This window comes from Cimex lectularius, unplaced genomic scaffold (genome assembly GCF_000648675.2).
Source record: "Cimex lectularius strain Harlan isolate CLEC.00 unplaced genomic scaffold, Clec_2.1 scaffold8, whole genome shotgun sequence".
Lineage (NCBI taxonomy): Eukaryota > Metazoa > Arthropoda > Insecta > Hemiptera > Cimicidae > Cimex > Cimex lectularius.
In genome coordinates, this window is record NW_019392656.1 from 1,885,941 (window position 1) to 1,911,885 (window position 25,945).

General features: G+C 34.8%; 3 protein-coding genes across 6 annotated transcripts; 1 reads left to right on the forward strand and 2 right to left on the reverse strand.

Annotated features, from left to right (window-relative positions):
* Positions 1 to 1,300: 1,300 nt before the first annotated feature.
* LOC106669719 (F-box-like/WD repeat-containing protein TBL1XR1-B) lies at positions 1,301 to 6,047 on the forward strand. 2 transcript variants are annotated; one of them, XM_014399387.2, is made up of 11 exons: positions 1,301 to 1,771; positions 1,946 to 2,091; positions 3,609 to 3,756; positions 3,823 to 3,973; positions 4,039 to 4,177; positions 4,255 to 4,416; positions 4,487 to 4,669; positions 4,746 to 4,948; positions 5,020 to 5,185; positions 5,247 to 5,348; positions 5,426 to 6,047. In XM_014399387.2, the coding sequence occupies exons 1-11, from the start codon at positions 1,714 to 1,716 to the stop codon at positions 5,453 to 5,455; spliced, it is 1,488 nt and encodes a 495-aa protein (XP_014254873.1). In that variant the 5' UTR covers positions 1,301 to 1,713; the 3' UTR covers positions 5,456 to 6,047. The 2 variants fall into 2 exon arrangements, with proteins under 2 accessions (XP_014254873.1, XP_014254874.1); XM_014399388.2 differs by having other exon boundaries at positions 3,609 to 3,750.
* Positions 6,048 to 7,191: 1,144 nt separating this feature from the next.
* On the reverse strand, positions 7,192 to 12,544 carry LOC106669720. Of its 2 annotated transcripts, XM_014399389.2 has the most exons (5): positions 11,756 to 11,856; positions 11,593 to 11,681; positions 8,317 to 8,459; positions 7,739 to 7,982; positions 7,192 to 7,679 (listed from the first exon to the last, which is right to left on the reverse strand). In XM_014399389.2, the coding sequence occupies exons 1-5, from the start codon at positions 11,845 to 11,847 to the stop codon at positions 7,402 to 7,404; spliced, it is 846 nt and encodes a 281-aa protein (XP_014254875.2). In that variant the 5' UTR covers positions 11,848 to 11,856; the 3' UTR covers positions 7,192 to 7,401. The 2 variants fall into 2 exon arrangements, with proteins under 2 accessions (XP_014254875.2, XP_024080502.1); XM_024224734.1 differs by lacking the exons at positions 11,593 to 11,681; positions 11,756 to 11,856 and adding an exon at positions 12,414 to 12,544 and having other exon boundaries at positions 7,201 to 7,679.
* Positions 12,545 to 15,393: 2,849 nt separating this feature from the next.
* On the reverse strand, positions 15,394 to 21,846 carry LOC106669614. Of its 2 annotated transcripts, none has more exons than XM_014399196.2 (4): positions 21,603 to 21,846; positions 19,406 to 19,533; positions 15,818 to 16,064; positions 15,394 to 15,763 (listed from the first exon to the last, which is right to left on the reverse strand). In XM_014399196.2, exons 1-4 carry the CDS (start codon positions 21,670 to 21,672, stop codon positions 15,471 to 15,473), a joined length of 738 nt encoding a protein of 245 aa, XP_014254682.1. In that variant the 5' UTR covers positions 21,673 to 21,846; the 3' UTR covers positions 15,394 to 15,470. The 2 variants fall into 2 exon arrangements, with proteins under 2 accessions (XP_014254682.1, XP_014254683.1); XM_014399197.2 differs by having other exon boundaries at positions 19,406 to 19,593; positions 21,603 to 21,843.
* Between the last annotated feature and the right edge of the window lie 4,099 nt (positions 21,847 to 25,945).

Consider the following 25,945-nt stretch of genomic DNA (forward strand, 5'->3'; position numbering starts at 1 on the left):
TGAGCATGGAGGGGGAATATCAAGTACTCCACCACACCAAGTGAGTGGCATGTAACAAACTGAATTTAAGAGAGAGTGGGAGTGGATGGGTTTAGATTTAGATTGCGTTAGGGGTGAAATGACTTAGCTGTTGATGCATCCAAACTTCGGCAGCTGGAAGGACAAGACCAAGTCTGACCCCATACTGCCAACATGTGAAGATCTATGCACATGCAGATTTATGCAAATAGGAGAGAAAAGTCACAAGTAACATTTTACACTAAGGAGCCACGGGCAAGGTTTTGGAGGTTGATCAACAACCTGAAGCTGGCCAGTGAGTTGTAAAACCCAAAGGAGCACAAAAGACCTCCTCAGATCAAGGTGCGGAAGGCTTTAACGCCACCACTTTTATCCCTAAAATCCTTTATTTAATTTTTTTTATTTTATAACTATAAACCTGCATTATTTTCTGGACAACCCAGTATAACCTAGAGATTTCTCATTTTTAGACTTTTGAAGACCTGATCAATTTTTTTCTGTTCATTCCGTAAATTGTGTCCTTTATAGATTTTGGGGCAATGAGCCCACCTCAGACAAAAGGGATGTAATACATACATTTAATTTATCTCCATAAAGGCAAGTTGGTAGTATTTTTCCATGAGGTACTTGTGGGCCATATTTGTATGCTCTATATGTAATCAACATACTATGACCTCATCAAGCCTGGAAGTTTGGATGTTTCCCAATATTTTTAAAAAATTGAACAACACTCATTCCACCATTCATCATTTCTATGGATGTTTCCCAAGGTTTAACAGTCTCTTTTATGTTTCTGTTGAAAGTGGTTTGTCTCCACTGATTTTCTCAAATTTCAATTAATTTAAATTTGAAAGCAGATTTTAATCTTCAGGCTTTATTAAAACTGAGATGATAGTATTGTTCTATGTAGCTTTTGCTAGTGCAATTGACGGTGTTGTTTCCATTGCCCCGCCCAGTGAGGATTGAAAAAATTGTCGGTAATGATCAAATTACATAAAGCATATCTTAAGATCTTAAAAAGTAAAGAGCTGAATAGTTTTCCTTGAGGAACTCCAGACAATACTTTATAAGTATATTATAATCTACACATTATAATATAATTATTCTACTTAATTAATTATATATTCATTTGTTAATTAATTAAAGAAATAGAAAATATTTCAAAGACAGATGACGGTTGAAACTTAGGAAGGTCTCTTTTATTTGTTTTCTCCCCGTCCCTTTCATCAACGCGGTTCTGGATTCAAATAAAGGCGGCTGCAACGTGTCAGAAATGTTTAGTACTGTTTTTTGTTATTATTAATTTTTATAAATATTTGATCACAATCTCCATTCACGGTTGTTGCTCTTTTGGAGGGCGGATAAATGAAAACAGGTGAAAAATGCCGTGAGGCAATTTTGTGTGGCTCCCTTGTCGATCCTGGAGGCGCGATTCATTTGGCCATTTTGGCGATCGTTTGTTTTGACTTTAGGGCCGATATCTCGCTTTTAATAAATTGCATTCGCTGGGGTGCAAAATGTTATATTTCGTTTTAATCGCGGAAGTGTTTATGAATTTCAGAAACAAGATTTTATGATTTTACCGCAATGACTCCTTTACTGTTCTTGGAAAATATCGACAAAACTCGCCGCTAGTTAAGGTTAAGTTAGTGTTTGGTTCTCGAGAGGAATTGATGGATTTTAAATTGTAGCGTGATGAGTTTTTCAAGTGACGAAGTGAATTTCCTCGTGTACAGATATCTGCAGGAATCAGGTAAACGTCCAGGAAAAGGAGGCGGGTGGTGTTTGTCCGTTTACACCGCCCCCCGGGCGTTTGTCTCACCGACACATTGTGGCCCGTCTCCCTTCAGTGATCCTCTCACTATTTCCTCCTTCAAAAACTCCATTACTCACACGAACGCATTTCAAATTTTTTCTACTTCGGCAGGGTTTCAGCACTCCGCGTACACGTTTGGCATCGAGTCACACATCGCCCAGTCTAACATAAACGGCGCCCTGGTCCCTCCGGCAGCCCTTTTGAGCATCCTGCAGAAAGGTCTCCAGTACACAGAAGCGGAAATCAGCATAGGCGAGGTACAACCGACACTTACAAAAATTATTGTCAAAATATAAACTACTAGCTAGGGAAGTATGAAAATATGAATAATTAATTGCAAATTTATTATTTTTGCAGAAATTTTATTTGTTGATTTACATTCTTTTTATTTTTACATGAATATACCACACTAGTAACCTGTTGGGGCCAGGTTACTCTTGCCCATAAATGTCAATACTATAATTGAAATTGTGCTCAACTGTTATTTTATTCTTGCATACACTTTTGCTTTCCAGAAGGTCAAGGCACTTTTTCAGACTAAATTTATGTTTGGTTTCCATTGTGCAAAACTCATGCAACAGTTTTGTTTCTCACGAAATGCTTTCTCGGGTTATTCATTTCTACGAGGTGAAACAACGTGAGCTGTCAGTTGTTCTTGTTCTCATGAGTTTTATCTTTACCATCCTAAAAAAATTGGTAGCTGTGATACATCCTTATAAGTGAATCATTCTCATAGTTGGGACAAGTGCGTTTAATGAAACAAACAACGCAACACTTTGATGCGCACCAAAAAAACCGACAGCCGGTCGGTTCACCCCCAAACATCTTCACACCGGAAGTTCCGCAGTCCCGGCTAGTTGTTCAAAATGCCAGACAAGATTCGCAAAACGTTAGTGCGAGTAGTTTTGTGCTTTGCGCAGTGGAAACCCAGCTTTTTGATGCTAAACCGTGTTTCTCTGCCTAAAGTCTCATCTGCTAAGAATCCCCCCCAGCCTGTTTTATTTTGCATCGTGTATCACAATTCGAAGTGTTCACTTCAAATTGCTGTTGCTACTTTTGATATTCTGCATTCCAATTTTGTTCAGAATTTGACATTACATTCTCAGATATAGTTTTCAGCGGAAATAAGTAAATGGAAGGAGAAAAACAAAAAGTTGTATTTAAATGAAAATTTATTTTTCACAATAAGTGTTCACTATTAACAAAATCTAAAAGAATGTAGTATGGGCCTGTAAAAAAAAGGAAACCTCGCTTAGTGCGATTTTAATTTTTTTCAATTACTGAGGTTATCACATGCATTAATGTATGCTACTGTTATTATAAAGTTAGTTATGGTAAAACAGTAATATTATTGACATTATTAAGAAAGTGTAGATTTTTAATAGCTTTATTGTATAAACATACAAAAATTATATACCAAAGGGAAGTAAAAATACACATTCATTTATTATGAACTTGAGGAAAAAACCTGGACATGGATAACTGGCTGAGCAAAAAAATTTTTCTTCTTGAATTCATAATAAATGGATAATGTATAGATGGAGAGATAGATATATTAGTCGGTGTATCTGTAATACTGTGCCCTTTAAGAGCTATTGTGTCCCCCATTCTATGCTTAAAGCTCACCGGTAAGTCCTAGTTCATCAAGAAACTTGATTAGTAGGTTTCTCCTGCGGGAAAATAATACATAGTTCAGTGCTGTAAACTTAATTGAATACATAATAGAATTATAAAAATAAAAAGTGGATTGTAATGCATATTTATTTGTTTTAAGGATGGTTCTGAACAACGGTTGGTTGAGAGTCTATCTCTCATTGATGCTGTCATGCCTGATATTGTTGCCACAAGGCAAAATCAAGCGAACCAGCAGAAGCCGGTAATTAAAAATGAACCGCAAGATACAAATGGTGAAGAAGGTAAAGGTAAAGAACAACATTATAACTAACTACATAATTAAGAATGGTTTAATATTATTATTAATATTGCAGGCCCGGCTCCACCCTGCTCTCAGGGCGAGGTTAAAAAGGAGGTTGACGTTAGCATTGAAATCCCAGCCAGCAAGGCTACTGTGCTACGAGGGCACGAGAGCGAGGTGTTCATCTGTGCCTGGAACCCAACAACTGATCTCTTAGCGTCAGGGTATGTATTGAAACATTTTATCGATTTAAAAAGTGTTAATGTTTTAATAATTTTTTTCTGTCCAGTTCTGGCGATAGCACTGCAAGAATATGGGACATGTCGGACAACTGTACCTCCCCAAATCAGCTAGTTTTAAGACATTGCATACAAAAAGGTGGAACAGAAGTACCCAGTAACAAGGACGTAACATCTTTAGATTGGAATGTATGTTTATTGCGTTATGTAATAAAATTTTATACAATTTCATGTGAAATAATTCGCAATAAAACTTTTTGGTTTAGTGCGATGGAGGATTTCTAGCAACAGGGTCTTACGATGGTTACGCCAGAATTTGGACGACTGACGGTCGACTTGCCAGCACATTAGGTCAACACAAGGGTCCAATTTTTGCTCTCAAGTGGAATAAAAGAGGAAACTACATTCTAAGTGCTGGTGTTGATAAAGTAATTTTTATTAGAAAAAAGTTGAATTTAGTGAATGAATATTCATTGATGTTATTGAACAATATTTTAGACAACGATAATATGGGATGCTGGTAGTGGTCAGTGTACGCAACAGTTTTCGTTCCACTCTGCGCCTGCCTTGGACGTAGACTGGCAGACGAATACCAGTTTTGCATCATGCAGCACTGACCAGAGAATCCACGTTTGTAGGCTGAATGCTGACAAACCCATAAAATCATTTCAAGGACATACGGTAAAGTTGTTTAAAATCAATTATAATTTCAAATCAAATTTTAATTTATAAAATTATTATTATTATTTTTCAATAGAATGAAGTCAACGCTATTAAATGGGATCCTCAGGGGAATCTCCTAGCCTCGTGTTCTGACGACATGACATTGAAGATATGGTCCATGAAGTATGATACGTGTGTGCATGATTTGCAAGCTCATAATAAGGAAATTTATACTATCAAGTGGAGCCCGACAGGTCCTGGGACTGCAAATCCCAATATGAATTTAATACTTGCAAGGTTATTATTTAAATTAGTCGTGTAAACGGATTGATATAATTGTCATACTTAATTTATTTATGTTGTTACAGTGCTTCATTCGATTCTACTGTGAGACTTTGGGAAGTTGAAAGAGGAGCTTGCATTCATACACTCACGAAACATACTGAACCTGTCTACAGCGTGGCATTTTCTCCAGATGGAAAATTCTTAGCTTCAGGCAGTTTTGACAAATGTGTTCATATCTGGTCAACACAGGTGATATTTTTTGTCTAGAATAATTATATTTGAAAGACTGATTTTTTTTCTCTCTCCGTAGAGTGGGCAATTAGTACATAGCTATAAAGGAACTGGTGGGATTTTTGAAGTATGTTGGAACTCTAGGGGTGATAAAGTAGGTGCAAGTGCATCTGATGGAAGTGTAAGTTTATTTATTTTTGAAAATCAAATCAATCACGTTTCTGATGAGACAGTTGTTAAAATGTTTGTTGTTATTAGGTTTTCGTGCTCGATCTTCGCAAGCTGTGATCATTGTTAAGGGTGTAGAAACCCGACCGAGCTCAAATCATAAAATGATCTTCCTTCAAACACCTATCATGCTTGATATAACATTAAGTGATTTGTAGATTGTAAATGTATAGCAAGATTCGTACACTATACCTACCTCCATAGTGAACATTTAACAAATTGGGCGATGGATATGGTGCAAGTGATATGGTTGTTGATAAGCCGAGTGGAACAGTGATGAGCCCGTGTGTTCTCAAGAAGCAGACAGAACTATGAAAAAAAAATTACTGAAAGAATCTGAAAGTGGATTACAATGTTGAAAGACATTGTTTGTAATAAATTTTATTATAGGATTATTTATTACAAATGTGTGGTGTGGGAAAAAATTACAAAACCTGTAAATTCTCCAGTTCTCCCTTAAAAGATCCTCATATTTTTAGTTATGGATAAGATAAGAAATATTTCTTATTGGGAGGATTTTTTTTTTTTTAATTATTATATATCTTGACCTATAATACAAATTGTATATATATTGATTATTGATACTTTATTACGCTATTTTTGTTGAAGAGACAGACCTCAATCCATTCTATATATATATAAAAAAATGTTATGTTCAGTTAATTTATTCCTCCTCCGTCCATTTAATTTTTTTAATATACTGATTTAATTAATGTGTCAGGAAAAAGTGTTAATTGTTTATATATCAACTGTATGAATCACAAAAACAGATTAAAGGCTATTTTTCATCAAAACAAGAATAAAATTGAAATGTTTTCATTTGAACTACACTGTTGTATGAGCATGAGCGGTTTGTGAAATCATCTGAAGACAGACCAACAAATACTACAAATTTGGTGGTAATCAATTTATGCTGCATGATAACTTGTACCTACAAAATTGATATTAATAAATGGAATAGCAAATAACCCAGCAACTACCAATTCAGTTTAGTTCAGAACAATTCGGTATGGATCGTTTTACTGCCATAGCCCCAGAGCTGGATTCTATAGTCCACATATCTGTTGATAAAGAAAAAGCTTACTTTCAATGGGCAAAACTGATTGAACCGGAATTTGATGATAATTCTTCACTCTTTTTTTTGTTTGCTTTAAATATGCTTTCCAACGCAAAAGTCACACCTAGATGCTTTGATGTACAGAATTTCAATACTGTTATGGCGATATGTATTGAATTTTCTAGTTGGTGAAGTCCACATGTCTGATTTTGCTTTATTCTCTTTTTGTGTCCATTTATAAATTTGGGAAATTGTTTATTAGAGTCAATTGAGCATTACTTACTGGCTGGAAGGCCTGTTGACAAAGAAAAAGCTTACTTTCAACGGGCAAAACTGATTGAATCGGAATTTGATGATAATTATTCACTCTTTTTTTGTTTTAAATGTGGTTTCCATCGCAAACATCACACCTAGATGCTTTGATGTACGGAATTTCAAGACTGTTAAGGTGATATGTATTGAATTTTCAAGTTGGTGAAGTCTACAAGTCTGATTTTTCTTTATTCTCTTTTTTTTTGTCCATTTATAAATTTGGAAAATTGTTTAATAAGTGAGTCAATTGAGTATTACTTAGTTATTTCATTAAAGACACAATTATTTTTTTTAAAACTATTCTTGTTGGTTGTTTATCAATATTTAACATCATAATTGTTAAAGCCTTGAATCGAAAAGGCTCTTGTACCAATTGATTATTAGTTCTTATTAATCTATAGATTTTTGTTGTCGAAAACAAATTACAAATATCTTTGGATATTTTTTCTTTATTTGAACAATTTAAAACAAGTGAAGGTTTTAGACAATAAAGACAGGTAAGACAATATTTTGTGACATTATAATTATTAAGAAAAAAAGGATATTGTAATAAAGATATTAAATACGTAATATACAAATATAAAGTACAAAATTTCCACATATTTATTGCACCTTATTAAACACATCTTATCGTTATTCAGTTAGTTTGCAGTATCACCAGAAAAGTTATAAACATGACACTCGGAATAATAGGTGAGGCTCCATTAATGCATGTTTTGACAACAGATACTTTTTCCAGTTTCCAATGCGTGAGCATGCTATTAATGCTCTTCAGACTTGCTTGTGACATTGTTTTGGATCTCGAAAGCACTGAGCTGTAAAGTGAAACGCCAGTGGTGCAAAATTTGAGCACCATGTGATCTCCGACAGCTTTCAAGACTTCGACGGTACCGGACATGTCCATTTGGGCATTGTCTGAAACAATAATCATTTTATAAATTAGTTTTTTTTTTAGATGCTGACTTTCAACTAACCTGTACTCTGTCTCCCGATCACCCAGACTCCTGGTTGACTCGAATCGTAAATACTGAAGAAGTAGAATTGTTGGAATATGCCTTCTCTCAGTTCTGCCCTCATGACTTGGGTCTGGTGTCTTTGATCGTCTTGATTTTGGTACAAGCGTAACTCTGGGCAGACATCGCGTGTGCTGTACCCCTCCGGAATGGAGTTGTTCGGCTTGTGATAAACTGTCTGAACCACATACCACAATCCTTGTATCTAAAAATTAATAATGTACATCTACTCTCATTCAATGCAATTTGAAAATACTGTAAATAATAAATAAATTTAAAAAAATATTAAATTAAAAATGACTGTAAATTTATAATAAATAAATTAAATAACTAATAATGTGTAAAGTTTTTCAAAAGTGAAAATTGTTGGAACAAGTTGGAACTTCCCTGACTAGCAATCTTAATACAATCACTGAAGTGAAGCACAAAGGGTGACAATTTTTAGAAAAATTATCAACCAGTTGTAAATAATTGTCAAATAAAAGAGGTTTTATGAATGATTAGTTTATTATTTACTAAAATACGAAAAATTTACTTACAGCTTGTAGATTTAGGCTCGTTTGGACGACGGAAGAAGAACAGTACTGCATAGAACTGCGGCCAGTTAAGTCGTTCCACCTTTCTCCATTTACTGCAAGGAGTTTCACAAACAGGAACAGAAATCCCAGAAGGGCTTCCATTGCTGAAATAAATATTTTTTTATTGTGTAGTTTTTGTTTGCTGTAAAATTTAATATTAACGGCTTTGAAGGGAACTTAAAAGAATCCGATTTTGTTTTTCAACTGAAATGTTTTTTGACCTAACTTACTGGAAGCGAAGTTTTGTTTTTTAACTTTTTATTAATCTAATATCATTTATTACAATTGTGCATACTTTTTTTTATCCTAAGACATAAATCAAAATCAACTAATATACAATAACCTTGAATACAAGCAGTAGAAAGCAGAAAATATATAAAAATTTGTTTTCTCAGCTCCTAGGTGTTACCCATTACATTTACCCATTAGCAAGAACGATCGGACACTTTTCTCTATCTTTCTCATTTTATCTCTCTCTCTCTCTCTCTCTCCACCCTCTCTCTCTCTCTCCACCCTCTCTCTCTCTCTCNTCTCTCTCTCTCTCTCTCTCTCTCTCTCTCTCTCTCTCTCTCTCTCTCTCTCTCTCTCTCTCTCTCTCTCTCTCTCTCTCCCCCTTCTTTCTACCTAATCTGTCTATATACTTAATATTAATTTAGCCACATATATACTTCTTTCTATTCTATTCCTATGTTATATCTTTCTATGAGTAGTAAAAGCCATTCAAACGCTGAAATATGAAACATAAACAAATATTAAATATTCCTCTAGTTTAGTATCAAGTTTGCCAAAAATTTTCATAATTAAAGAAACAATTATATTATAGTAGCATAGTTATGTTTGTAGGGTATCATTATAAATCATTGCCATAAACAACTCTTGGCTGTAAGGCAAAAAAGTGCATAATTTGTTGTTAACGCGCGAAATGTATAACCTAAGTTTTCTTGATTAAAAAATTATATAAAATAAAGGAAAAATATAGGATATCATAAAGAATCAGATCTTCAACGATCCTCTTTTTTTTACCATGTCTATTACTTAATTAGTTAACAACAAGAGGAAAAAGCCTCTGCAGTAAATTATTATTTCTTATTAAAACGCCGAATTCTGTCTTTCTTTATTGCTATAGAATTTTATTTTCTTCATTTCGAATCTTTATAGATTTATCAGTGCATAAAAAATTTTGAATATAATTAATAGAAAACAACAACAACATTGGAATGAGCATAAAGTCGAGTTCGATCGCATGTACCAACGAGAAGAGACAGACTCTAAGGACTTGTTTTAAAATCGTAGACGATTATATTATTTTTTAATGTAAGAAGATATGCAAGATAAAGATATTTATGAATTTAAGCATAGCTCATTTCCCCCCTCCCCCCAAAGGTCACACAACAGAGTTCATGTCAAGTTGTCGATGTTTATGAAAAAAGACCATTATGTAAGTATGTTGGGTTCTTTACCTTAGTATAAACAACTTAACCGTTGCGGCCACCAACGCCCTCAATATAGCTCATGTTAATAATAATAATAATAATAATAATAATCCGGTATATAATTTTGTGAGATGCTTGTAGATATATTCTTCAGTATAAATTTAGCATTTAAGTTGTATGTATGTTATAAAAATACTGTTAATGACACAATAGTTTGCGGTGTCAGCTCGCGAGCTTTCTCAGAGGGTGTTATTGGGTTGTCCGGAAAATAATGCAGGATTTTGGTATTAAACAAAAAAAAAGAAACTAGTTACTTTAAAGCAATGTTCTTTAATCAAAATAATTTCCCATACTCTCAATACATTTCTCCCAACGTGTTGGTAACTTATTAATTCCGTCTGAGTAGAATTCAGAATTTTTAGAATTGATAAAGTCAATAAATGCATTTTCCAGTTCCGTTTGATTTTTGAATATTATGTGTTGTAAGTAGTGGTCCAGGTGTCTAAAAAAATGGTAGTCAGTAGGCGAGAGGTCCGGAGAGTAGGGTGGGTGAGGCAAAGTTTCATAGCCAAGCTCCAATAATTTTTGTGACGTTACACGTGACACATGTGGTCGAGCGTTGTCATGCAACAAAATGGGCCCTTTCCGATTGACCAAAGAGGGCTTCATTACTGCCAATTTCTGATGCATGGTATTAATTTGGTTACAGTATGATTCAGCATTGATGGTTTCGCCAGGATTTAAGAAGCTGTAGTGTATTAAACCAAATGAAGCCCACCATACCGTAACCATTACCTTTTTTTGATGAGTTGGGGGCTTTGGAGCTTCTCCTTTGTCGAGCCACTGTCCAGAACGTCTAGTGTTATCGTAGAGAATCCACTTTTCGTCACATGTAACAATTCTGGCCAGAAATGGGTCATTTTTGTTTCGACAAAGAAGTGATGCACAAACATCAAAGCGCTGATTTTTTGGCGATCGTTTAATGAGTGTGGAACCCAATTTTCGAGTTTTTTCACTTTTCCAATCGCCTTGAGGTGGTCAGCGACGGTCGTTTTACTGACTTTGAGTTGCTCTGCAAGTTCTCGAACAGTTGTTTTGGGGTTTTCTTCCACCACTGATCGCAGAACATCATCATTAAGAGAGGAAGGCCTTCCACGACCTTCTTCATCTTCAAGGCTGAAATCTCCCTCCCGAAATTTTTTAAACCACCTTTGCACAGTGCACTCATTAACACAACCCTCGCCCCAGACTTGGTTAATGTTTCTAGCCGTTTGGGCTCCGCTTCGGCCGAGTTTAAACTCGTAAAAGAAAATCGTACGAAATTCTCGCTTTGACATTATAAGGATGACTGAATTATTTCCAAGTAGCGGAATGCTACAGAGGTAAACAAACAATATCATTTGGAAGAGGATTAATAAGTGTTGACATTCATACAAATGAGTAATCCTGTAAACGTAAACAGAATATTTTATATAGATTTTTTTTAATGAAAACTTAAAATCCTGCATTATTTTCCGGACAACCCAATAGTTTTGTTGTTTTTCCATAAACAATATTGTTTGACAATTATGTAAATTTTTGTGGGTAAACTTTGGAATTAAAACATAAACGCATCATTCGTATAATTAAAAGAAACTTTTTTCGATATCTCGTTCTACCAAATGTTGATATGAAGATGAACAAATTGTATAAATCAAACCCGTACGATTTTAATTTGGAATTAATATAATTAAAATAAATAGTACGATATAATTAAATTAATGATTAAATTTGTAAAGACGGAACGCAGTCAAAATTGACTCACCAGATGGAGATCCCGCTGTTCCAGGGTGAGAGACGTCTCTAAACTCTTTGGAATGGTGGCGGACAACCCCACCATTGAGACTCGTCTTTCTACAGGGCAAAGGGCGACCCGACTATTAACTCATTTTACACCATTCAGGAAATGCACGAGTCGACTAATTTACAAGAATTGATGCTTTCGTCGCTTTTTTAACGGGAGGCACGAACGAAGGACGTAAGGAGATAATACATCACAAAAATAAAATGACATTCTCATAAACTGTCTCTCACACGGGTGTCAACAGAAATCAGTGTTTACCCTCATCAAATAATTTGGATTGATCTAAAATTTTAGCATAAAGTACTTAAATTTTCCCTGAATATTTTCACCCTAAAATATATTCAAATAGCTTAATTACCTAGCGGCTAATTCATTGCAAATAATTATTATCAACTCTGCTCGTACTATTAGAAGTTATTTCTTACGCTCTTATTACTGACGCGAAAACATTCAGGAAAAAATATTTTGAGAACATTGACGGGGATGAGAAAGACAAAACGAGAAAAAATAAGAGAGGGACGAGGGAGATGAAGAAGATAAAATTTGAATGATAGATGGCGTAAAGAGCATGGTAAAGAGCGAATGAGGGAGAGAGGGAATGAGAGAAAGTGAGGGGCCGAGATAGAGAGAGAGAGAGAGAGAGAGAGAGAGAGAGAGAGAGTGAGAGAGAAAGATTTGAGGGAGGATGAAACTGCTGGCAGGCTGAAATGTACTTTATTTTGGTAGATGGTCATATATATAAAATAATCCGTTAATATTTATAAAAATTAAATAATAACAACCTTTTTTGTTTCCTGTTTACAATTGATGGGCTTCGAAGGTTTCCTTCGCGCTTTCAGAGAAAATTCCTGCTATCTTGGAGGCGCTAACGCGAAGAGCCGTTCGACGTTTTCACTTTAGCATACTGAGGTAAACGATTATGTTTCGCACTAGCTCCTTCGGAAGGAGGGGTTGGGTCAATTAGCGAATTGGTTCAATTTACAAGAACCTGTGGGTGTAGCCTTCATCCTCCTTGGAGAGCTATTTTACATTTCTGGGTAAGCGCTCCTACGCACTGTGACAGTCCAACACGAACGAATACTATTGTCTACTAACTACAAATTGACAACGAGACGTTGTTCCCTTAAAGAAGATTTTTTTGTACTATTCAAGAAAAAAAAAATAGATAGGTAGTTGACAAGAGTTTATTTAGTACTGTCAACTATAGCTTTTTTAATTTTATTGATCATGTTTTCATATCGTCGGCACCAAAAGTAACGAATGTGAAAAACTGCAATTTCCAGTTTCATTGTTTTACCGTGGCACTATAAAAAACCATTAGATTAAAATAAACACCTTGAGGTAAAATTTCGAATCTCAACCGTGTCCAGGAGACCAGGATCATCTATATTATTTTGACTAATTTCTACCTTTGTTAGCTATATTCATGGTAAAGTAACAATAATCATGTTCGAATGTTAATTAAGATGGTGATACCAACTTACACCTCGCCATAGTTGTCACCTGAAGTTGTAATGTTACCAACTTTCAACATAGTTGCTTACCCGAGGTATTAGCAATGTTACCATGCTATCATGCTACAGTAACGAATAATCATGTTCGAAAGTTATTTCTTATTAAGCTTATCTGAAGTGGTGATAAAAACTTACATTTCAGCATAGTTGCCTAAGTGAGGCTGCAGTAAAGTTACCAACTTGCACCTTAGCATGGTTGCCTATCTGAGGCGGAGCAATGTCAACGACTTACACCTTTGCACAGTTGGCTACTAATAAGATTTCAAAAGAAAAATCCATTGCAATTAAAGTTTATTGTAAACTAATAGAAAATTGCATATTCTATACTATTCATTATATTTCGTGGTCCGATTGACCAAATAACTTTTTTCAATTAATTATTCTTTATGTAAGGCATTGGATGAGATAAAAAAGTCAGTGCCACGAGCGGGATTCGAACCCACGATTTTTGGCTAAATACGCCGCTGCTCTACCACTTGAGCTATCGTGACTTCGATCCACTCGGACACCAACTTCCCATCTCAACCTACCTTTCGATTCTACTATCCTTTCAAATTAGAGACACTCCATCACAAACATTCATATATTTGATTAATTTATAATTTTGCTAACTGTTTAAAATTTATGAAAATGATATCAATGGCAGTACAACATTAGTACACTTTATGAGACCTAATTAAATTTAAGCTCAAAAACTCACTAAATACAAGTTTAATTTGTTTGTGTGTTTCATTCGTTAGTTTGTTGAACTGTGAACATATTTGTTTCTTTGTATGCTTTCAAGTGTGTGTTCGTTTGTTTATGGGCTTGTTTATTGATTTATTTGTTTATCATCTATAAAAAAATATACATTTGTTCTACCGCGATGTTCTAATTTCTAATTTCACACTGTTTCAGGGACGTAGGAACTTGCAGGACAATTGTTCATAACCAACCATTGATTAATCAAATAATACCAAAATATATGTAAGTAATGAGATGAAGATTACATTTTTAATCAAATAAATTAAACATAAAACATTTAGACTTATACAAAGAGATAATCTTGAGAAAGGTAAAAGATCATTTTAAATTTCATGTTAAAAACTCTTAAAATGTAGGTAATAAATATCGTAATAGTTAACTAATAAACAATTGGCATTAGACAAAAGCGTAGCGTAAAACAAGGTTCAATTCTCCCGCAGAGGCCATTCGAAATGAATCATATTATGCAAATAGTAACTGACAAGAGGGAGTGAAAATGCCATAAAAAATGAAAAATTTCCGCCAGTGCATAAGACAGATTTAGTAATAATAATCTTGCAAAAGTTTATCACCAATAAAATAAATTTCTACATATTTATATATTGTATATTAGAAGTAAATACTTTATAACTATTATCATTTCAAAAGTTAAAAATGTATTTAATATTTTTATGCCTGAGTGTTTTAAAATTTTTAGATTTACAATCCCCTCATTTGCGTAGTTTCTATAAAAATTACTACGCATTTCTTTGACCTTCTTAATCAATGAAAATTGTCTTCTTAATTACAACCTTTCTGCTTCATTTGTCTGTCCAAGTTTTTTTTTTTGTATTTGTATTTATAATGTATTTTTATTAATTTTTTAAATGTATTTTCTTATACACTTTTGCGACCATTTCTCTGTTCACTTCTATCCTGGAAGCTTCTCGTCCTAAGTGTTCTATTTACTGCTTGTAACCGTTTTGAATCATATTTCTTTTTCGCTAATTTCTAGTCCCGCTATACATTCGCATAGTACCGTTTTCTAGTTTTCCAATCGAGAATGTCTGTGAATTTGTACTATTCCTTTCTCACTCTTAAAGTAATCTTCTAAGATCTTTCAAACAATTGTACACTCTATCTACAAACCATTGATATAATTGTTCATAACACTCTTGATGTGCAATGTGAAAGTTAAAGTTAGTAGTTCAGTAGTAGTTCGGCGAAATAATAGTAAAGAACAAATCGATCATGTGTCCCAATGGGAATTATTGTCTTTCTTACTATTACAGATTATTTTCTTCTTAAAGCAAAACCAGAAAAAGGCTTGTTTAGATTTTTTGAATTGCGATCTAAGGACAAAAACTTTTGCTTTTTAGTGGGGAAGTGCACAAAATATTTAAATTTCTATAATTTTGTATTGTTGTATTAACAACTTTCAAAGTAGATCTAGTAGTTTTAAACTCACGGGGATAGTTGGATATAGGTTAAACCATGTATGGGTTAGTTGAAAGAAAAGACAATCAAAAATTAATTTTTGTACATTTAGAAAATGTAAACATAAATAAATAATTACCAAATATTCACAAGGTTAAGGGTAAATTAGTAGTTCATAAATAAGAGGAACATAAAAATTAGAATTGCGCTTGGGGCGATAGTTAGAGCACCTCCCTTGCAGGTCTTGAGGACGGATACTTTCGGCAGCCTCCTCCGCTCCAACATTTTGTTGACACCGGCAATTTTGTCTTTGTGGAGGCGTTTCGTCCTCGACAGGACGATGCTGTACAGCACGGTCCCAGGAGTGCAGAAAGTCAGTACCATGTGGTTTTCATCCACTCCCAGGACCTCCACAGTGCCGGCGAAATGAGTGTAGACGGTATTGGGCGGGAGTATGACTGAAAAAGAAACTGTTTTCACTCTTTTTGTTCAAGCTGTTGAGTTTTTATTACCGTTCTGAAATCCCGACGTAAGCCAGAAACCAGGGTCTTTCGAAGGTTGGGGGATGTTAAATAAATACTCGTCGTGGAAGGTGCCTTCTTGCCACCACATTTTCAGACTGTAAGGCAGCAGTGGGTCGCCTCTTTCTTCGACCTGAAACTGCAGGACTGGACACGTTTCACGCCAGCTGACGCCGGCGGGTGTAGAGTTGCGCGGGCTGTGGTGTATCGTCTCCAACACAAACCACATACCTTCAATCTGAAAAATCATATACTATATGTATACAAATACACATATACATTCATATGTAATAACAAGAATTAAAATGGCGTGAAGGCTGGAAAGATAAGTCGTTCAATGACAACTTTACTTAGTTGTTATTAAATAGGCCCCTTGGCCAATGTCGTTTTAGACGGCGGGTTGACCGGCGGACTTTGTAGGGAGCATATTTGTTGGACAAGTGGTTTAATGGTATACTTACGGAGATCTGGAATTTTGTGTATCGGGAAAGGATGAGTTCTTTTACAAAAGGAATTTGGCGTGATCGGTGTGTAGGGTAAGGTTCGAGATGTATTGGTGATCTTACAGATTGGTTATCTTATCTTCGATTGCAGTGGCTGAATTCATCAATTCCTATTTTGATTTCATTTGGAGTGAAATGTTTCTGAGGAGAAGATAAGGGTAAAGCTTCGTCCAAAATTGCGTTTAATTATATTAATTATTAATTAATATTATTTGGTCTGAGTGTGTTTAATCTAGTTTGTCAGTGGACAAACTAGTATGGATCTAATCTTTGATCTAGTATGGAGTGAAGACACTATCAAGTTATTTAACAAATAAATTTGCTTTTTCAGCGTCCGAAATCTGTTGTTGTTCCGTCGTACAGTCGTAGGGGAAGAATTTATTTTATAGGACAGTAGTCGATTGGTTCAAGACCAGATAGATTTCTCCTTAGCAATAAGATTTGCAGCAAATTTTGCGAATTGTTCTTCTTTCCATTGCTCGTAACGGTTTAAAGGGTTGAAGTGATGATTGTCTAATGGTAGCCTTGTCTTTTGCCATTTGGTGCGTGCTAGGCGTTTGGGCGTTATTAGTTGTCCAAAGTGTGTCGGTAGAATGAGTCCATTTAAATGTTTATTTGGGTTTTATTGGTAGTTTCGAGTCCACAAAGTTTCTTGGATGATTGTGATGAATTTATTAATGGTTACATCTTGTATTTTCAGTGATATTTTTAGGTCAATTTTTTCGTCAAGTAGTTGTAGATCAAGTAGTAAGAAAGAAAAAGATTCTATGTTTCTGTCGTTAATTGAATAATTTGAGGTATTAGCATGCGGTAGAGAGTCCAGATGTGATCAGAAGAAAGGGCATCGAGTGCTTGAATTGAACAGGAAGAAATAAATATATCAAGCATTTCCGGAAGTTTCGACATTGATGTAGGCCAGTAGGTGGAGAGTTGATATGACAGAGCAGTTTGAGGATGTGTTGGTACTAAGGAGACCGTTTCCGCGAGGATTTGTTGCCCGACAGCCCCATTCTTGGTCCTTGGCCTTATAGTCGCCTCCTGCTAGAAAATTGGTTCCAAGGATTCTAAAGAAGAGAGTATGACCTTGGGCGATTATTTTGTTGGGAGGATAATATATAGCTACCAATGTAAGGTTAAAGAGGGATGAAATGAGGGTTATGACAGTTGACATTAGGGATTCTGTTGAGTTACTAGGAATAAAGCGATGTACTACAGATTTCCGAATGAGGATGGCAGTTCCATCTGCGAAGTGTTGTCAGGATGATACGCCTGTAAGTGTAGTCTCTGAATTGGAAATTGGATCTACTAGTAAAGGGGTTTCTGTAATTAAGGCAATTAAGGCTACATCTATGCGTCGGTAGTACACATTCCATTGGAGGATAAGGAGTGAATTCTGAGTTGAGGAATAATAGCTCAAAACCAGACTTATGTATGGATCGGGTCAAATGTCCGCTGAAAATAGGAAAACACTCGTCAATTAAAGATACACAAAAGGTTAAGAATACAAATTAAAAAAAATATAGATCCTTTTTACTTTTAATTTTAAACGACAAGACAGGCATAAGACAAGAATGTTGTCTTCCTTCCAGCCAAGTTTGACATTTTCTTCCTTTATGATTAATTACAATAACCACTCTTAAATTTCAAACATTCCCTCCTCCAGGGAAACGTGAAGCGTTTTAATAGTTTTAATTAAGGAAGACAAGCAGAGAAGCAATTTCTGGACCTTGAGCGACCATCAGGACAATTGGAGCTTATTCTTTCCTGCGAGTACACGTGTTTCTCACTCGTTTATATTTAGACACTTTTTTCCTGTCAACTGCAAGCTTCATAACCTGAGGATGTACTTTAAACTCGGAAGTCTGAGTTTATTATTTTAAGATTAAATTTGTAGAGTTAAAAAAAGAATGTGGTTTTTAGTTGTAGGTTGTAGGTACTAATGATTCCATTAGGTCCTAACATAAAACAACAAATAAATCAGAAATTTTAAAAATAATTAAAATAAACTAAAAAATCAGGTAATTTGGTCGAGTTAATGTATTTTTTATATTCACTATATGTAATTATGAATAAATTTATCTCTATTAAAACCAGGAGTAATAAAGCCATCTATATTATAAACCTAAAAAATGAAACATTTAGATGCATAAATTTTTATTTAAATAAAGCTGATGATATTAAAATTTTCTAGTCTTTTATATCAAAGTATATATCTGCAAAATTATTTAAAGAATATGAACAACTTTTATTAACTTCTTGAAACGGATTTGTTGTTGGAAGAAAAAGGTGATTCTGTTAAGAAACCACAGGCCGGGGGGTCGAGTTACATTTTTAAATTAGCCTTAATGATCCCTCGGCCTATAATTACGAAGAACGTAACAGTTGGACGGAGAACATCCTGCTTTTTCAATACAAGAAGAATTACCGCAACAAGAAACGTCTTTTTTTATTACTGCTATTCTTTTTTCTAGAAAAGTGAGACGATTTTTGATCGAATAAGCTAAATGTTTTCCAGCCGAAACTGGCGTCAGCAGAGTGACATAGTTCATGACTTGTTACACATCAACGCATCTTTCCTCCTTGGCAGAGATTGGGATTATGGAAGAGAAACGATTGATCATAAATACCTCCAGGAAAATTTCAAAGAGAAGAAACGCAAAGAAAATTTAATGTTATTGTTTAACATTGTTATTTATATAACAAATCCTTTACCCAGTGTTGTAAACTATGTACTTTTTTTACATAAAAAAATTATTTAGCCAAGAACGGCCTAGAATATACGGCGAATATTAAATATTAATTATTAAAAACGACTGAGATTAAGTCATACGTGTACATATATGTACATGATAACAATATCTTCCAGTTAATCCTCAATATATTCCTTTAAAAAAAAGAAAGGAAAATGACTGAAATATTTCAAAGAATCTGTGAAATCGTCAGATTTGAAAAAGATTCTAGAGGACATTTACGTTGAGGGATTATTCTCAAAACAAATTGAGTTTGAATATAAAAATATACAAATGTGCCCAAATTTAAAATAAAATAAATTCATTATAAATTGTTTTTGTCTCACGTTCTTGAGGTCCATCGATACATGGGACTCGACGCGAGCACAGGAGAAAACAGGATCCGTGAACTGGTCACCTTTGGCAACGAGCGAAGATGTGAAAAGAAACCCCAAACCAAGAAGGATCTCCATCCCTGAAGAATAACGCCGTTGTACAATTCTCCTCTTAGTATTATTCAAAACCGAATTTTAGGCTAAAATTGAAATACATGCACCATTATTTAGAAGTGTTACGGTTGATCGATTATAGCGGCCAAGCATAATTTTATCATGCTAATTAATCGCATTTATTTTGATTTTTAGCATCTGACTAAGCGATGAAGTAATGATAAAACCACTAAGTTGATGCTATATAAACGAATGCCTGCTAGTGTTTTGAGTTGCTAGTGTTTATTTGTTTGAACGTTGTTTTGTGTACCCATTACAATTCGTGGCCCGATTGACCAAATAACTTCTTTCAATTAATTAATCTTTATGTCAGATATTACTTGAAATGAAAAAGTTAGAATATTGCCATTGATATAATTTTCATAAATTTTAAACAATTAGCAAAATTATGAATTAATAAAATATATGAAGGTTTGTGATGGAGTGGCTCTAAATTGAAAGCATAGTAGAATCGAAAGGTAGGTTGAGATGGGAAGTTGGTGTCCGAGTGGATCGAAGTCACGATAGGTCAAGTGGTAGAGCAGCGGCGTGCCGATTTAGCCGAAGGTCGTGGGTTCGAATCCCGCTCGTGACACTAACTTTTTCATTTCAACAAATACCTTACATAAATATTAATTAATTGAAAGTAGGCTGTTTAAATGAATGTTTATTTGTTTGAATATGGTTTTGTGCATTATTTGCTCGTTTCTTTGCTTGCAACGGGTTTATTTGTTCATTTCTTTGTTTAATGATTTTTTACTGTGGTTTTGTGTGTTCTACTTTGTTTGCATGGTTTTCTGTTTGTATGTGTGTTTACCTGATTGAAGTTATTTGTTTATTTGTTTGAATGTAGTTTTGTGCATTATTTGCTTGGAGAGGGTTTATTTGTTAATTCGTTTGTTTAAGCTATTTTGTGTGGTTTCTGAGTTGTATATGTTATTATTTGTTTGCACAGTTTTCTGTGTTAGTGTGTGTGTTTATTTGTTTTTTTTTTAACCGCTTATTTATTTGAATGTGGTTTTGTGCACTTCTTTGCTCATTTTTTAATTTTTTTTTTAGGGTGTGTTTGTATATTCGTACTATACGTACATTCGTTTGTGCCTATTTGTTTGCACGTTGTTTATTGAATTTTTTTGCGTGTTGTTGTTTACTTTGTTTTGTTGTTTATATGTTGTTTTCTTGTTAGTCGTTTGCATGAAGGTCTATTTGTTTGACGTAGTTTTGTGCAGTTATTTCTTCGTTTGTTTGTTAAGTGTTTATTTTATATTAGTTTGTATGAGGGTTTATTTATTGGAATGTGGTTTTGTATGTTTGTTTGTATGTATTTATTTATTTTCACGATGTGTTCTGTATTTGTTTTGATGTTTGTTCGTTTGAACGTTGTTTTGTGCAGTTATTTCCTTTGTTTGTTAACGGTTTATTTTATATTCGTTTGTATGAGGTTTTTTCTTTGAATGGTCATTACCAACAGTAGATTCTTGTTTAGTCGGAACCCTTTTACCTTTCTTCATCGAAAAATTTTCCATAATTTGTAATATAATTATTTGTTAATTTATATAGATAAATATATAACTTAATCTAAATGTGCTATATTAAATTCGTAGAATGTTTTACAATATAGCATAATAATCATTAACTCCATACAATCACTAATAAAATGAGTAAGTATTTCTTGCAACAATTTTTTCTGGAGTTTCTTATATGATTATTATAAAGTCATCAAGGGTTAATTTATATGTAATAAATAAAATAATGTTCATTTTAATTAAGAAGTGTGCATTTTGGTATATAGATAAGACAAAAATCCTATTTATTGTTTCTAAGCTTGTGTGAATACAAATATGATGAAATTGAATTATTTGTTAAAATCATTCTTTATATTATTTCAGGTCATTGAGTGGTGACTTGTTGAAATAAAACTTGTCAATTTATGATTTGAGATGCGTGTTGTTTTGATTGTGGTCAATAAATCTTGAGTGAGTCATATCTCATGCATTCAAACGATTAATTTCCATCAAAATTAAGCGGTTGCTGTTTGGTGAAAAATTCCAGTTACCTAATGGAATAGCGTGGCGTTTTTGCTTTCCCCAGCAGCATACTGGCATGGCATTATTATGTTTTCGCATCCGTCGGCCAGGAGCCGTAGGGGGGATCAGTCACTTAAAGAATTGGACCAATTTAAATCCAGTGGGTGTAGCCTCCTTCCGCCTGGGAGTCCCAATTGTTGGCGACTTTACTGGTGTTCTACTCGCTGCCTACACACCTAGGAAAAGCGCCAGTGTGGCTCACCGTACCAACATTGAGTAGAATTGAGCTTCAAAAAGCCTTTTGTCCATCTCTTCTCGACCGACAATTATACTCATTGTTCTTCAATTGGGTTTTTAAAACGGTCTTTAATCCAGACACGGCCTCGATGATTAATTTCTCCTTTCTGATTCCTCTTTACGGTACATTAGTCAGCCAGAGTCAATTTTTAATAAAACATCGCTAAAAAAAACCCCATACTTACGCAATTATTTAAATTTTCAAATAAGATTTTTGTTTCAAATTGCATTAATGATTGTATAACACCATAATAGGCAATATTGGTTTTGCAGCTTTTGATTTGACTTTTTTTCTCAATCATCATAAATATTGTTTTTTTTTAAATTAATTAAATTTGAAAACTTTCAGATTAATTTATAAACCAAACTAGTTGTTGGTTTAATCAAAAATCTTCATTAAGAAAAAAGTGTGATAAAATACATACAGAATCGGTACAATTTTCTACTGGTTTACCCCACTCAAATGATTTAGCATGAGAAAATTTTTACACAGACACACACACACACACACACACAGAGGCTTGACGAAACCCCACAGTGTCAATCTAAAATAGTCGCAATAATGACTTGTAAAAGTTAGTTGAGTGTTGATGATCAAACCAGATTTTTGTCCTAACAGTCTTCACAGTTTTCCAGATCTTTGGTTAGATTAGATGTAGAAGTAGATGTGTCATTGGGAGTATGCATTATACTACGCCCTTTAAGAGCATTGTATGCCCAGTTCTGTGCTTATGGCACACCGGTGAGTCCTCGTGCATTCAAAGAACTTGATTAATAGGCAAGGTTAGTGGTTGAATTTCTCTTACGGTTACATTGTACGCCCAAAACGCTTGGGGCAAATGTTAGTAGGTGTGCTGGTATCCCCTCTTCTTTTTTACAGAATCGGCAAGAGCCCTTTTGTGTTATGCCAATCTTCCTCAGGTCTGCAGTGTCCTTTTAGGATTCGAAGTTTTCTATGCTTCCTTTGATGCATTCTGTTGTTTCTTTCCTTCCAAAATTTGCTTGAAGGTTGTTCGATTGTGAATTCCACTGCTTCTACATTTTCATTATGTTCTTTGGTGTAAGGCACTCATTGACAGTGTGAATTTCTATGCCACAGAAGGGCTTATTCTCTCAGTTGTATCTAGTTATTGTCCTAAAAGTATCTGACTTGAGTGGAAGTTGGCTGGAGGAAAAAAGTAGCCACCCTCAATATTTTTAATTATCTCTAAGACAATCCTTCATGGATTATCTTACAATATTTGGACCGTTTTAAGGGATTAGAGATAAATAAAACAAAGGTAAAATCTCCCACTATTGTTTACAATGGATTTTGTATGTATACCTGTGGATAGCCTCTTCTTTGTTAGACATTCTGGTGATTTGATTTTTTTAAGGCTTACCATCAAATTTGTTTGAGTGATGGTTTTAAGTGATACAGATTCGGCTAGAATTATAGCATTGTTGGAAGACGGAAGAAGTCAAGCGTCTGTGGCCAGGGTGCTTAACATTTCCGGAATAACTTTCCGAAGGGTCTTCCATAAAGGTTACGCAAGTAGGCATGGACCAGGTCGCCATCGTGTCACATCTCAGAGATGATCGTTTTATTGTTTAAAATGTACTACGTAATCGACATTTTAGCTGCCCGTTTATGCACTGAAAAGCGAAAACTTTCAGAAGCTTAATTACGAGAAGACCTGACACTATTCCAAAACTTCTCACAAGGAAGAACAGCTCGGTTATATTTCGCAAGAATCACATCAAATGGTCTGAGCAAGATTAGGCTAAAATCTAGTTTGCGGAGGTTTTGCTTGAGGTCTTCTGACGGCCGAGAGAGAGTTTGAAGAAGAGCAGGAGAACGAAATATCCCCGCAACATTTTCACCACAGAGAAGCTGTGAAGGTGTGGTGGTGTTTTGGTTTGGGAATGCATTTCTATGGAAGGTCGCATACCTAACACTTGCGCGATACAATGAAGATGTGTTATCAGAAGAAGTTGTATTTGTGACGATTTTAACATTGTGCATGACAATGCAAGACCCCACACATCTAGTTGGTGACTGGCTTCAATTCAATGTTTTGAGTGACCAGTATATAGTCCCGATTTAAACCTTTGGGCCGAGTTGACAAAGAGGGTAAAAAGTCGCCAGTGATGGTAGAGAATTTGCAGGAATTAAGAATGGCGCTGTTTGAGGAGCATGAAAGTATTCCACAGCACTACATTCAAAACCTCATAAAATCCATACGGTGATCAACGCAAGACGAGGACATTTTTGGTAAAAGTTTAATTTTTTATTTAACTAAATCTTATATTTTTATTGCAAGACGTTTGAATGTATAAGAAAATCATCAATATAAATGGTAAATAGGATGGGACTAAGAATGCTCCCTTGTGGGACGCCGGCTTGTATTTACTGATACCTGATATCTCGTTGCACCACCTCATTCTAAAGCAGCGTCAGTTACAAGGATTCAAGAATAAGTCAATAAGAGTATAAGCGTTTAAGTTTATTAAGGATGCTTTACTGCAAATCAAAATTACAAAAAACTATGTTTTACTGTAAATAAATGCTCGATTTGTAGGCAACAAGTATAACGGTTTAATTACCCTAGTTAACACAAAAATAAACAACGAAACCCTTGCAATTATTGAAGAAATGTAGCATAGCTTTTTAACGAGACAGATTAATTTAATTCTTAACTTTAAACTAGGCAATTAAAAAATAAAATTAATTGCCATTAATATATCCATTATAGCTTTGCTCATGTAGGATATTCAAGATTCTGGACTCTGTACTTTCGTTAGTACCATATTGAACTTCTCGTCGATAAACATATTTGTGAGAGAGCGAGAGAGAGTGTGTGTTTGTGAAAGAGACAAAAATTGAAAATGGCAATGAAACATACAGAAATATTTTTCTTTATGATAATACAAAAGCCGACTTTATTCACGTAATGCATTTTCTGAATGATCTTCTAGTGGGAATTGCCAATTTTGACAAGTGGCATTGATATTTTTATAATTATCTACACTAAAAAATGCAATCTGTCACACACACACAGTTCCTACTGTGAAGTTGCAAGACTTCCGTTGATTCTGGTAGCTGCAATTGACACAAACCACGCGTTCTTCAGGCGGGAGGCTTGCAACAGAAAGTATTCCTAGATGAACACAGATGGCAGTTGTGTCCATCTAGAATATCATAGAACTGAACTAGTACAACTTTGGTAACTGTAACACCTTCAATCATTTTTCTGCTCTGTCCGGTTAAAGTATCAGCCATCGGACTACTAATGATCACTACATTAGAAAGATTTGGTCGATGGCATAATAACATAAATTGCTCCCTAATCCGAACTTAGGTACTCCGAATAATCCAGTAATCGGAACATCCGAACAGTAAGTGAGTGAGTGTGTGAGACAGTGAGTGAGAGAGAGAAAAAGAGAGTGAATGAGTGAGCGAGGAAGAATGTAGGAGAAAGAGTGACCAGGATTCAAGAAGCGTAGTAAATCAAACCAAATAAAGCAAACCAAAAGTCCCTATCACCTTTTTTTTTGTAAGTGGCTCAGGGAAATGTGGTGCCTTTGTTGCACCACTGTGTTTTTTTTTGTTTTTTTTTTTATGTCGTTTAATGTATGAGGAACCCAATTTTCGAGCTTTTTCACCTTTCCAATTACCTTAAGGAGGTCGGCGACGATCGATTTGCTAACTGAAACATCCTCTGCAAGTTCTCGAAAAGTTGATCTGGGACTTTCTTCGACCAAAGCTCGCAGAACACCAATATCGTGGTATTCAAGGCTAAAGTCTCCCTCTCGAAATTCTCTAAACCATCTCTGAACGAACCTCTCACTCACACTGCCATCATTAATGTTTCTGGCCCATTAGGCTTCGTTCCGACCGAGATAAAAATCGTAAAATGAAATTAGGCGAAAATCACGCGTTGACATCTTAGTAAATACTGAATTAATCCCAAGTAACGAAATGCTACTGAGGTAAACAAATATTTTTGTTTGAAAGAGGATTAAAAAGTGTTGACAAACGTACTTATTTGAAGAAATCCTTCAACACAAACAGTTTATTATATAGTGGAGTAAT